Genomic DNA, 13,080 nt, shown 5'->3' with positions numbered 1-13,080 from the left:
ATGATTGAACATATGAACAGTATAAATGCCCGTTCAGCCAAAATTCCCAAACCTCACTTCACTTCTATTAGTGATATGCCCGCTAAGAACGGCTACTTTTCACGGGCACTACTCTCACTTTCTCACATCATTCCCCTCATTACAAGTTCCAATCAACACTTCGGTCGCTTTTCGAGAGTACCTATTCAATTTTTCAACAAGTGTGCGAATCCAAGGCATGTTTTCTGAGCTTTAATCATCAAGGCGGTGAGTCTCTCTCTGGACCGAGTCTGATGACAAGGCCCTTCCAGCTGACGATCTTTGATTCTAAGTCACAAGCTCCTCGCAACACAACCTCATCATGGCAAGTCAGACTCAGACAGGAGCAGACCGCTCTGCCGCTGCACTTGGCTTGGGCTACAAGCAGTGGACTCGCAAAGATCTAGCCGTTATTCTCAGCCACTACGGCGGACCTTTCGGAGAAAGAGATAGCAACAATGTGTTGATAGGCTTGTTGAATGAGCTCGCTGCGCAGCGTGGATTGACACGTGAAGATCGCTTGACCATCATCAACGCTCATAAAGCCGGTACACGCCTCCCCTCTCGTAAGCCTGTAATTCGAGCTCCGACAGTTCGATCCACTATCACTCAGCCTGTTGTCGCTCATCCTGCCATCGCTCAAACGGAGGAACACTCTTGAGGCACCAGTGATGGTAGCGACGACGAAATGTCTGAGGACGAGCTTGCGGAAGAATTGCCATCCCTGTCTGAGGAAGAGCGGGATCTGCCGGAATACACTGCTACAATGAGTATGCCAAACAGCACTGGACAACGTCGGACTCGTGGGCTACGTTTAACCGCATCTGAGGTTGCCAACCGCCCACTGCTTGTGAACCGCCCTGTGGTGGGAAATCGACCGGCCACTGTCAACAGCAGAGCTCCAATTCGTCGCTCAAATCCAGCATCTGCCAATCGCCAAAGATCTACGACTCATCCGGAATTGAACCACCGTGCTCGTCCACGAGCTACCAGAGCAGCCACAACCATTCCACCGAGAAGCGGGCCAGCAACCCCACGAGCCATAAAGGCTTTAAACCATGAGTGTCTCATATGCTACGATTCATTCGACCCAGTCAAGACTCTTATACGCCAGCCTACTTTATCTTGTGTGCATGAGGTGAACATTTGCAGACCATGCCTGGCTGCTTCGATCTCTTCGCAACTGGAGACCAAATTGTGGACCCACGTCGGCTGCCCTACCCCGGCTTGTGAAGAGCTTCTTGAATATGGTGATGTCCAGAAGTTTGCAGAGCCTCACATATTTTCAAGGTGAGCATCAGTAGTGTACCGAATTGGTGACACTCTAGCTAATGCGAGGACTGATTAGATACTTTGAGTTCACCTTCCAGGCAGCGCAAGTTGACAGCCACTTTCAGCGCTGCCGTACACCGGGCTGCAAGTCCGGCCAGCAATGCTTCCCGGAGGATACCATCATGAATTGTCAAGAATGCCATCGCAAAACCTGTATTACTTGCGATACTGAAATGCATCCCGGTATCTCATGCGGCAACAAAGAAAAGGAGCGCCAAGCTGCCCAGCAAACCCACGAAGAAGCTACCACAGGATACCTAAAGACGCAAGCTAAGATGTGCCCGGGGTGTCAGGCTCCTACTCAACAAACAGGAGGATGTGATCATATGACCTGTAAGGCTTTGAAATTAAGATCTGCGTAATAGCACTGTGCTGACCTCTGTGGTAGGTAAGACTTGTGGTTATGAGTACTGTTGGCGCTGCCTTGCGGATCACGGACCGATCGACGAAGAAGTGAACCACCATCATGCCCCATATTGTAGACACCACTCCAACAATCTATGAGCAGCGCCTGAATGAGTCGGGTCATGGTTTTGTGAAGTCATAGCCAACATGGCAGTCCAGGTACCTTGGATCGCCAGACGTCCCAAAACTCCTGTTACAGTCTTCCCTTTTTCTTATTCAACGCCGGATGAATCCATGGTTTTTTCCGGTTCCGCTGTACGAACTGGACTCTTCCCTGTTATGTTCCGCACTTCGGTGTTCACTATACCGTTCATGAGATGTATCGGAAGCTGCCGAGAGAAGCACTGTCACAGCGTGGACGAGCTTCCTCACCAGTTGTACCTACAGAAACCGTGTTATCCCATCGTCTGGCGCCTTGGAGGTAAAATGTCTTGGCAGAACATTAAAATACCATACTTTCGCAGCCCAATAACTTTCTAATGACAACCTTTACAGTAAAACTTTCAGTTGCGAAGTTCAAGATCTGCTTAAGAAAAACAAATGCGAAACTATAAACTTTTCTATGAAGGTCCTCGTTATTGAGTTATGATGAGTTGCAAGACGGGACTTTTTGATGTTCGGTCAGAACCCCTGAATTTTACCCCCTGCCAGACGATGGGATAGCACTCCTGCACCTCAATGTATCTAAGACCAGAGCGAAAAGTGTCGTCTTCGCAAAAGCATAGTGTCATAGCCTACTTAGCAAATACATGAACGCTGTGAGCCATTGCCACACCTGCCTTCTTCGAAAGCCAATAGTGGAGCAGTGCAATTGTCATCCCATTCACGCACGGGCAGATTTTGTAGCCGCGCTCTCCACTGTCCCTATCGTCCGAGACCTCCCCCGTAAACACGCCCGCACTGACGGCGAACGGTAGCCGCCAGCGGATGGCGGAGTCCACCTTTCTAAGTAGATTGTTTTAGCTGACTAGTGTCGTTAGCTGAGGTTGACGTACGGTACAGGTTCAGCCGAATCGGAACCAGTACGCAATAGGGACGCCGATATAGTTGGTCAGGAATGTGCGTCCAAAGAATCTTCCCCGATGGTTTGTCCTTTGAGACCTGCGCTGCTCATGCAATTGAAGTGAGCAACATTGATGCCGTTGATGACTCTGGCGCGGATCTGCCATTTGCCGTTCTGCGCCGACGCCTGGATCGCACAACCCAAGGTGCACCACAAACAGCCAAGCTGAAGGCCGTGAATGCGACTAATACTGTTAGCGAGCCAGCGGGCAAGGAATCCTCCCTAGGATGATCCAAAGTGATAAACGGCGACGATGCCCTTGAGTTTGGATTGACGTGTCATGACTGATGCGTTTCCTGCAGACAGTCCCATGAGGTTAATATAGATGGGGGCTGACATTGACGCTAGCAATGAAGCCTTGACTGTAGCCTTCAAAGAAGATGGCGAGAGGGTTTGTCAGATGGATGAGCAGAAGAAGGAGGTGGTGGCCTGGAACCCGAGTCCACGCTTTGGTGCGTAAGAAAGCCATGCTCAGATACTACCGCTTGCGTTCAAAAGAGCACACGAGCCTTAGAAAGGTGATTGGATGCTTTTTGGGCTCAGAAAGAGTGTTCCTGCAGAGAGTGCGGGAGGGAACGCGATCTGACAGAAAGATAAAGAGAAGGAATACAAGAGCTTCAGTTGAAGCTTCCACACAAAGTTTTGACGCGGATCTACTGAATGGCATAGCACGAGTTTATCAAGATCTGCGCGAATCAATTGTCACTCTCTCCGCGGGCACAGCATGTTTGAAGGCGTAAAATTGGGGATCTTTGGGGCAGTAGGGCCGTTTCCGGCGAAGCCCCACCTTGCATATCGCACGGCGACGGGCATGAGAGAAACCCGAGGCCTGGGGATCTGGTTCAGATCGGAGACTAAGCAATAGGATGATACTCTGCTGTGAGAAGTTGCGAGCGACCATGCTGGTCAAAAATTGGTGGGCTGAGGTGTGAATCTCAGGCCACGCCATTGAGGCTAAAAGCGACTCGAGCAGGGCAAGATTCATACTCGCATCGTTATGGCTTAGCATCCCAGTAGCTCACCATTGCGTACTTCCCATGCCGCGTCCAACCCTCCTCAAAGTTCGCGTCCTGACCTGGCTTGAGTCCTACACAGACATCGGCCTTGGCGGTCCGCAGCACCAAACTTCTAACCCCTTGGCCGCCGTGTTTCTTGGCAAGAGGTCCGAGGGCTTCGCTGAACGGTGTTGAATGTGGCCACATGCCGTCGTAGGTGAGCTTCCTGTAGTTGAGATCCCCTTTGTATACCACAAGATCAGCATCAGCAAGGTCCTCGAACAAAGCAGGTTCCACAACGGGCATTCGCCCGAAGGGATGTTGCGTAGTCCAGAATAGCTCGGCTCGGAATTCCATTTTCCCCGACTGGATCAGGCCTCGCCAGTATTTCCCAGCTTCCTGGAGCTCCTCTTTGTCTGGAGACTTGATGTCCTCGTAAATCGTGCCATTGGCAAAGCCCTCGATCAAGTACTTCAAGTCTTCTGGGTTGACGTCTGACACGAACCATGGCATTCGTTTGCCGTGGAGCACAATCTTCTTAGCGTAGCCACTTTCGATAAGATATCCGGCGAGGACCAAGTCCGTAAGCAACTCAAAGCCAGCATTGTCTAGGACTATGTGCATGTCTCTAGGAGACCCCAATGATCGTAGCCTTGACAAAAGACTCCAGACTTGCTCCGTATCGTCAACAACGATGTTTTCCTTATTGCTGTCTCTGACCGCTTTCCCTTGTCGACTGTTCAGCTCCTCCACTGAGAGAGATGTAAGCAATGCCAGGTCTGTAGCATTTCCCCAAAGACTGATCTGTACCATCTCTTCGAATATCGCCTTCTGCGTCTCTTCATCCACAGCTTGCTTTTCAGCGATAGTTTGAAGCACTGCCCGGAATCTCTTGACCAGCTCAATAGTTCCTTTCTTGCTGCCAATGAGGGACGATCTTTTGCTGGTCGCAAACAAGTCGAACGAATGCCAAAACGGAGTGGAGAGCGTAAAGTATGTGTGGATGAGGCGGTACATATAGCACTCTGTGTATAGCCAAGGCGCAGCTAGCCATTTGAGGTCTTTGAATGTTTTGAACTCCTCGTTGTAGGCTTCAGTATCGGGTCTCCCATCTCGTGGTATTGGCTCCAGCACAGCATTTCCCAGCATACTTGTCTTCAACGACGTCAGCTTGGCCTGTATAGCCCTCCCAGCTTCCACATCCTCCTTCGATAAGCCATTATGTCCAGATATCGTGGAGGCGATCTCATCGATCGCTGAGGAGAGGATCTTCGGCCAACGCTCGCGTGCAGTGGAGTAGGCGAATGACTCTGGGTCGCCGCTGTTCGAAGTTGCTGTCCACCGTGAGCTCTTGCATTGCTGTGGGGAAAGAAGACTCTACCAATCGATGGGTCTGTGGATTGAAAAAAAGCCATTACACACGAGAATGCAGGTGTGCGGTGACACTCACTTGGATGAGTCGACTTCAAGCAGTATTTTCGAGACTTCAGCGGTGACCTGTGATCCCGTACATCACCATGGCCGTTGTCAAGACTTCAGGGAATGACTTTGCACCCGTTGTATGCCCGATGGCCGTATAGGTCAACAAATGAGAGCATGTCACGTATCAAGGTAAATTATCGTCAAGCGCACTAGTGCTCGCGTAGTACGATGGTGGGTCCGTGGGATGATCTGCGGACTGGGGAAGGCTTGGCGCGGAGAAAGCTGTCCGACTCCGCGGCTCTGGTGACTCTTTTCCAACTTTCCATTCTCTTTCCTCATCTTCAACGTCAGTGATCATCCCAGGCAAATTAATCTGCTTCACGTCCCTCTTAGGATTGACCAGTAATCATGAGAGCAGCTAGTTCGGTAGGAGCCGATCCGTCGGCAGCAGGATCTGCGGCCTGCCAGCCGAGCCAGCCTCCATGAGCTACGAATAGCTCCTCGGGTCTTTGATTAGACATTTTTCCTACAATCTACCATCAGTCCCTGTGTGATACTGACAAGAACCTCTCGTCGGCCAGCCCATTTGGTCCCTCAGTTAGGGATCACAACTCGAAAGCATTTGACAAGCTCAAGGGTGTCTGTCGACGGGCTCTAACGGCATTAATGGCACACGTGATCGAAATTCTCTGGACATGGTCGTGCTTGGGCTGAACAGTGGAACTGCTGAGGACGGCATGGATTGTGCCATTTGTCACTCCAAGCAGCAGTCTCCAAGCTCTCCCCTTGAATTGAAGATTCTCCAAGTATGACGCCGATGTTTCAAGTTGCACAAAAGACTGACGTGTGCTTCGCAGTACGACGAGCTACCTGTACCAGAAAATTTGAAGAATTAAGTGCTTCGAATGCTTCGAGAAGCTGCTACAACCCCGTCCGCGATGGCACAGATCAATATTCAATTGGGTGAAATGTTCGGCCAGGCCATATTAGACTTCTGCGAAGAACACAACATTGACATCAATATGCTGGATTTGATGGGTAGTCATGGTCCGGCGATCTGACTGTTGCTTATGCTCAAGGCTTCAAGATCATCTTCATCGGCGAGAGAGCTATCATCAGCGGTATGACATGGATCACTACAGTCACCGAATTCAGGACTTGCGAACAGGCTGTCGGGAGACAAGGCGCAACTCTAGTCGCCTTATTGGACGATATTCTTTTACACCACCCTACGAAGTGGCAGAAATATCAGAACATCGGAGGCATTGCCAATGTCTGCTTCATCCCTCCAGACAGTGAAGGCGGCATACACAAGATGATTGACTGGGATTGCGGACATTGAAATATGTTTATCGATGCCGCCGTTAGGTGTTTTTACGAATGGTCAGCTGAAACATGGCAAGGACGCCGAATGGGCACGTCAAGGCAATGTCGATCAAGTGGTGGTTGACAAATTTTGGGACAACCATCGCTGTATCAACCACGCGCTGCCAGAGATGACGGGCTGCGAAGTGTTCGGAGATAGAGAAGCTCAAGCTTTGATTGACGAGTGTCTCCAAAGGCGGGTCAAAGTATGACACTGTTGCTACCATCACCCGCATCACAGCCCAGGACATCGTACGACAATACCACACCTTTGGTCCAAAGATAGCCTTCGAGAGATCCGTGGACATCCACATCTGTGGCGGAGGCTCTCTCAACCCTGCAATCATTCATTCATTCACTCTTGAGACTTGACCGCCGTCATCGTCTTGCACCATTTTGCCTTCTTACACCCTCCACCTTCTTTACATCCTCCACCTTCTTTACATCCTCCACCTTCCCACATCCTTCGTCCACATCGGTGAGAGGTTGAGGCTTGACAGGCCGTAGTTTATCACCAAGGACTTTGAAGCAAAATTCTGGGACTGACAGGCTCCTTGTCCAAGAGATACCCCACTCCTGACATTAGATGACGGTGCTTCTCTTCAGTCTTGGCTTTCTGGACAACAGAAATTCGCAGTTCACGCGCTTATGATAACCGAAGTGAATCGATTACTTGTTTTCCAAACATATCCTTAACATGACCGCTTGGAAGTCCTCGCGTGTAGCTTTCTGCAATGCTTTTGGCACTATTCCTTTGTTGACTGGAGACTCACCCATACTTTGCTTGCCGCTGAATAGGTTGCCGATCGCTTCTCTTAAGGACACTTCTAATCGAGGGCCCTGATTATTGGACAGAATTGTAATAGACTCTTCGAGATCCAGAAGCGCCTTTTCCTGCCTTCGGATCAGAAGAAGGCAAAGGTCCAGATTTGGGCTGATCCAGGCTTGTGAGACGGCTGCGCTGGGGTTACGGTGAAAGACGTACACAGCCGATAACCAGTGTCATGAATGAAAATTGCTCTGGCGCCTTTTTTGCATCGAGAGCGCTACGTCTCGATATCCCATCGTTCTTTCGCCAGGGTCGTACAGTCTGTCGAGTCCGGCTGGATCAAATGCTGCCGTGTATGGCCTGAGAATTTGCCTCCTCAAGTCAGAAACAAAGACCCCACATTGTATTGCATTGCTCAATTCGAGTCATTGAGTTGTCAAGTACAACCAATCAGGATGCCAGAGTGACTATGGATGGGTGGACAAATCCGACCTGACAGAATTATCAGCGGCCAGCCTGAACAGACAGTTGGATAGACAAAGAAGGCTACTCAAGTGGCCTGGCACGAATTGGAATACCCTAGATCTGGGTCAAGTCCTATCAACGGCGTCAATGGTTACAAAACAGAGGGGGGGGGGGGAAAAAAAAAATTTTTTTTCCTTTCCTTTTGGAAGGAAGAAGACCTTTGAGGATCTTCTGAGTCGTGAAGCTGCTGAACCTTCTAAGCGTGGAGCTCGCGCTTGATTTTGCATTTACACAAAGCGAGATTATGGCAGGTATGCACCCTGCTCTAACACTGCATTCAGTGTGAGGGCAGTACATACATATCTTGATGGAACGAGGAAGGGACTTGCGATTGAAGCGTTTGGAGGTTATACTGCTTAATACGTTAGATACCCTTAAACCATATCAACACTTCCAATAAGCCGAGACCGTCGGATATTCTAATCTCTCGGTGTCGACTTATCGTCGGTGAAGTTGACAATCGTGGCACATCGCCTTCTTAATCATCAAACGTTGGTTCAACTAAGTCTCGCAGGGACTCACGGTGTAACAGCTTCACGTGAGAAACTCCTTCCACAACTTGCGATTTATGTCAACTCGAGGGCCGGTCTACTTGACTGCTTTGACCGATCTAAGCGTGTTCAAAGTCTACTAAGTCTTCTTAAAGGTCTCGTGGGGAGTGTACTTCTTCATGCGGCTGTAACACCAATGCTCATTAATAGCATGTACCTTCCCCTGAAAACATCTTCATGCTCATAAGGGTGAAAGAAGATGACAATCAATTGCCACAACTTTAATACCCCCCCAACCCTTTGCCTGTCCCCGTGCTTAACTTCCTGCAGCATCACGTCGCTGTCGCTTTTTCTGACAGTCAGGAATGTTGTTCTGATTCTTTCCATACTCCGGAGGTGGTAGCCTCCAGTTACCTTTCGGAGGCCGTGATACGCTCGGGAGCTTGATCCTTGCGACTGTCCAGCATGAGATGACAAGCCCATGATCCACAGACTACCTGCAGGCTGAGCTCCCAAATAGCAGTCTCCCCTCTCTCGAAGAATCCGGCGTTCCTTCGTCAGGAAAGGAGGTGGTGGCTTTCGCCTTGCAGGGAATGGAGGCGGTACTAGTACTTGGAAGACCGGTCGCTGTACCCATCGACTCTGATATCTTGACGCCGCCGTTGGTCGCTGGAAAAGTTGCGCCGGGGAACGAGTGGAGGCGGTTGATGACAAGAGCGTGGGGCTTTGGTAATGGAAGGATCTGCCGATGGTTGAGGAACTAGACTTGGCGGAGAAGTACTTCATGTGAAAGCTTGGGCACTGCTACTCTTTGAATGGGCAAATATTGATCAAATATTGTTACAGATTTCCGATGTTAGACTCTTTGATCAGGATCCTGTCCTTAATACCTCGAAAGCTCCAGCTGTTTGGGGAAAGACGCAGTCTCCCTCATCACGCCACCGATTTTGAGACACATGGTAAGCGATTGAAGGCGACGTTTCTGTTCTTTCGGCACTCAGGGCTCGTCTCATTTTCACTTCTCGATCATTATTCACTAATACTTTTCGCCTTTGATACATCACAATCCCCAATCAGTCTCTGATCTCTTTCAACATTTCATAGTCGTGACCTAGTAGTGCGGCTCACTCGAAACTCTTTCCGGAAGATCAAGGTTCAACTCACTTATCCATCATTCTCATTGGGTTTTAAGCTCGAATCTTACGCCGAAGCAAGACTCATTACATCTATGCATACTGGTTCCGAACCGTCAGTTTATTGAGTATACACCCTGTTACGCATGCGAATTTCTTCAAGCTGACCCTTGGCAGGCTATCTTCTCGAGGTATAGGCGCTGTCCTGTCAACCTTATCAAGAAGCGCCGGCATCCACAATCATCATGACAACTGCGGACGAATACCGTCGCTTGGGTGTCCCGACCACCCTGCTTGGCTTGAGCCACCATTCTTGGACAAGGACCCACATCCGGCTCATACTAAACCATTACAAATGGACATACGAGGCGATTCCTCAAAGGAAGCTGAACTTGATGCACCAGCTTCACCTGCTCGTTCAAGAGCATGACCTTGACAGATTGGATCGGACGGAGATTTTCAACGCTCACAACAGTGGCGAATTACTTCCACCACTCAAGCCTAGAGTCCGAACAGTCCCACGTCCGACCTTTCCAAACCGGGGGGCTATAGCTCGCAGAGACATTTCCCGGAGTCAAACCCAAGCCGGGACAACATCCCAGCATACGCTAGCTACTACGGCACAAGCGCGTAATGACGCTCTTATTACGACTCCCATGCCTAACGTTGCCAACGCTTTGCCCCGGGACTGTGTCGTGTGCTTCGAGACCCTCAGCCTAAAGAACACACCAAAGCGAAAGGTCACATCTTCCTGCAACCACGAGCCTGAAGTTTGCAGATCCTGTATTACTACGTCGATTTCAACACAGTTCAACAGCAAGGTCTGGGATCAGATCGATTGTCCAACTTGCGGTCAGCGTCTAGATTTCCAGGACGTGAAAGCGTTCGCGGATTCAGTAGTATTCGGAAGGTCAAAGCCAAAATGAGGATTGAATTAGAAAAAAGCTAATGTATTAAAACAGATACGACAATCACTCGCTACAAGCATGTCTTTCCGGTGCTCAATTCCAGCGCTGTCGCCACCCAAATTGTCAATCCGGTCAACAGTGCTTTCCAGAAGAAGACAACTATATGATCTGCGTGGAATGCCGAGGGCGCACATGTATCACATGCGATATCATCTGGCATCCTTCAGAAACCTGTCCAGATATTGCAGCAAGACGTGCGGAGGCCCAAAGCGCGGAGGAGGCCGCTGCTACGCAATATCTTACGACCAATGTTAAGCTTTGTCCTCAATGCAACGTCCGCGGTGAAAAGGTGTCGGGCTGTGACCATATGAAATGTAAGACTTACTCCAGCGGTGTTAATCTCTGTTGATGCTGACGTATGCATTTGCCACTAGGTCCCCAATGTCGCTACCAGTACTGTTGGGTCTGCCTTGTGGATTATGCTGAGATACGCCGGCATGGTAATACTGGACATCAAAAGGATTGCCGCTATCACAGCAACAATCTTCCAAGTGCTCCTGGTCATGAAGCATGGGTCGCAGCTCAAGCCGCCATTGCCGCACCAGCAACCGCGGCACCATAAGCTGCAGCTCCTCGGATTTGAATCGCGGGAGGCCAGGCCGTCCAGAACATGATGGTGGAAGATCGAGCTGGGGAGGTCGGGCGACTGCTGGTCAAATCGTTCAGGCTTAGGATACCGTAAATCAAAGCGCTGAGGAACGCGTTCCTGAGACTCAACATGCCGTATTACAGAGGCGTGTTGATCTTCTCTTGGACCAACGTCAAGCTTTGCGAACAGCACAACTCCAAGTTGGGCTTTTGACCGCGGGATACTCTTTTTTCTCGCTGCGGTGGAACTTGCGATTTCCGTGCATAAATGGTATGGCGGCATAGTGGAGCCGCAAAACCGTTTTCTTTTCTCTGCATCTCTCCTCCCTAACAACGTGCTGTTGGGTAGAATTATTTAGAGCTACATTGCTATCTTGCGTTCTAATTGAACTACGGCGTCTTTGCTAGAATTTTTCATCTCATATAGAAAAAGATCCTTGAAACATTCACTCTTCGGTTCTCATTATCGCTCGTCATTAACCCTATTGTCCCATAGCCCGGAATCAACGCCATTTAAGAGATTCTACATGAATCTTTTCTCGGGGCAGTTCCAAAACACGAAGCATAGCATCGCGAGCGCGGCACTTTCTCATTCATGGCAATGTTCGTAGGGTTGAAGTCACGCAGAACTCGACTACTGTTCCCTCACTCGGCGTCAGTTGTTTGCTGTCAGAATCCCTCCCGCGTTACGACATCTCCAAGCGGAAACGGCTGAAGACTTCTCTGCTTGTTGTTCCAGCTTCATGTGGAATCTCAAGGCATCTGAAACTTACTTACTTTCTTGGAGTCCTTTGACCTCCAAATATTGATTGCAAGCTCCAAAGATGACTGCGTGGACGGATTCTCCCAAAGGTTCCATCGTGAAGCACATCTCCGGCTTATATGTGTCGTAGGCACCAACATGAATCGTATCATGTGGTATATGTGGTACACAGGAATGGGCTTTCAAGGTATCAACGTCTACTTCGTTCGTGGTGATCCTTTGACCTTCTACTGATCGAAGTTGTAGAGCTTACTGTCTGGATAAGCGCATTCCGGAAACACGTTGAATGCCTTGTCTCCTGAATAGGTGCAGAGTAAGCACCTGCATGAACTAGTATGGATGTTCCTCAATGAGAGCTTTTCGTGGTAGACAAAGATGCATCAGAAACATCTCGAAAGAGACAGCGACTGGATCCCTGCACGGCACAAAAATGCGAAACATAATCATCGCCGGATCTCTTGGAAATTAGGTGCTTCCACCCTCCGAACAGGAAAACTAGCACTTTTCACGGCAGTCGTCATCTACCACCATCTCTCTTGCATCATAATGTCTGAAATTGGACTGGAAGTCTTCAGCACAAATACAGATGGGACATACGAAAGAGAAAAAATGTTTGTCTATGCGCTTCATGGCGATAGGGTGAAAACACGGAGTAAGAAAGGGGTTCGTGGCCCCGAGATCTTCTCCCAGATGACATTTCAGATGCGAGAATCATGACATGGGGTTATCCCGCCTGCATCGTTAATGTTACCGTCTTGACGAGTCAAAACGGCATCTTCGGTCATGCAGAAAGTCTCCTGCTAGACTTGGACCGCTATGGAATGAGTGAGGACGGTAAGTCTCGGCCAATCACCTTTGCCGCACATAGCTTGGGCGGCATTGTGGTCAACAAGGTATGCAGTGCTCCGATCAATCATCCGGCAACCACATCTAGAGAGCTAACTAACGAAAGTGATCTCTCCCAAGGCATCGACCAGAGCTGTTGTGTATGACAATTATGGACACCATCCTGAAGCAGCACGGGTATTTGCGTGAACCAAAGGCATAATCTTCATAGGTACGCCACACGGAGGGAGCGAAAAGAGCAACATCACGGATTTCGCTGTCAAAATCGCCGGTTGGATGTGGAGGAGCCGAACGTAAAGCTATTTCGAACTCTTAACCAAGAGTCCGACGTACTTGAGCACCAGCAAATATTGTTCTCCAACATTAGCAATGAATTCCGCATTGTCTGCTTCTACGA

The 13,080-nt window shown here is 49.5% G+C and overlaps 3 protein-coding genes across 3 annotated transcripts; 2 read left to right on the top strand and 1 right to left on the bottom strand.

The window, feature by feature from the left end:
* Window positions 1-340: 340 nt before the first annotated feature.
* On the top strand, window positions 341-1,312 carry HO133_004192 (uncharacterized protein; the record flags this gene model as incomplete). Its single annotated transcript, XM_037295111.1, has 2 exons — window positions 341-566; window positions 681-1,312. 2 exons carry the CDS (start codon window positions 341-343, stop codon window positions 1,310-1,312), a joined length of 858 nt encoding a protein of 285 aa, XP_037157112.1.
* Window positions 1,313-3,813: 2,501 nt separating this feature from the next.
* Window positions 3,814-5,756, bottom strand: HO133_004191 (uncharacterized protein; the record flags this gene model as incomplete). Its single annotated transcript, XM_037295110.1, has 2 exons — window positions 3,814-5,147; window positions 5,636-5,756. The coding sequence occupies 2 exons, from the start codon at window positions 5,754-5,756 to the stop codon at window positions 3,814-3,816; spliced, it is 1,455 nt and encodes a 484-aa protein (XP_037157111.1).
* Window positions 5,757-6,173: 417 nt separating this feature from the next.
* On the top strand, window positions 6,174-6,577 carry HO133_004190 (uncharacterized protein; the record flags this gene model as incomplete). The annotated part of the gene is made up of 2 exons (XM_037295109.1): window positions 6,174-6,282; window positions 6,315-6,577. The coding sequence occupies 2 exons, from the start codon at window positions 6,174-6,176 to the stop codon at window positions 6,575-6,577; spliced, it is 372 nt and encodes a 123-aa protein (XP_037157110.1).
* Window positions 6,578-13,080: the final 6,503 nt, after the last annotated feature.

The sequence above is a fragment of the Letharia lupina genome (assembly GCF_014066315.1).
Source record: "Letharia lupina isolate WasteWater1 chromosome Unknown contig_2, whole genome shotgun sequence".
Lineage (NCBI taxonomy): Eukaryota > Fungi > Ascomycota > Lecanoromycetes > Lecanorales > Parmeliaceae > Letharia > Letharia lupina.
The sequence above is the reverse complement of the archived record's forward strand: the minus strand, read 5'-3'. Positions and strand labels throughout refer to the sequence as shown.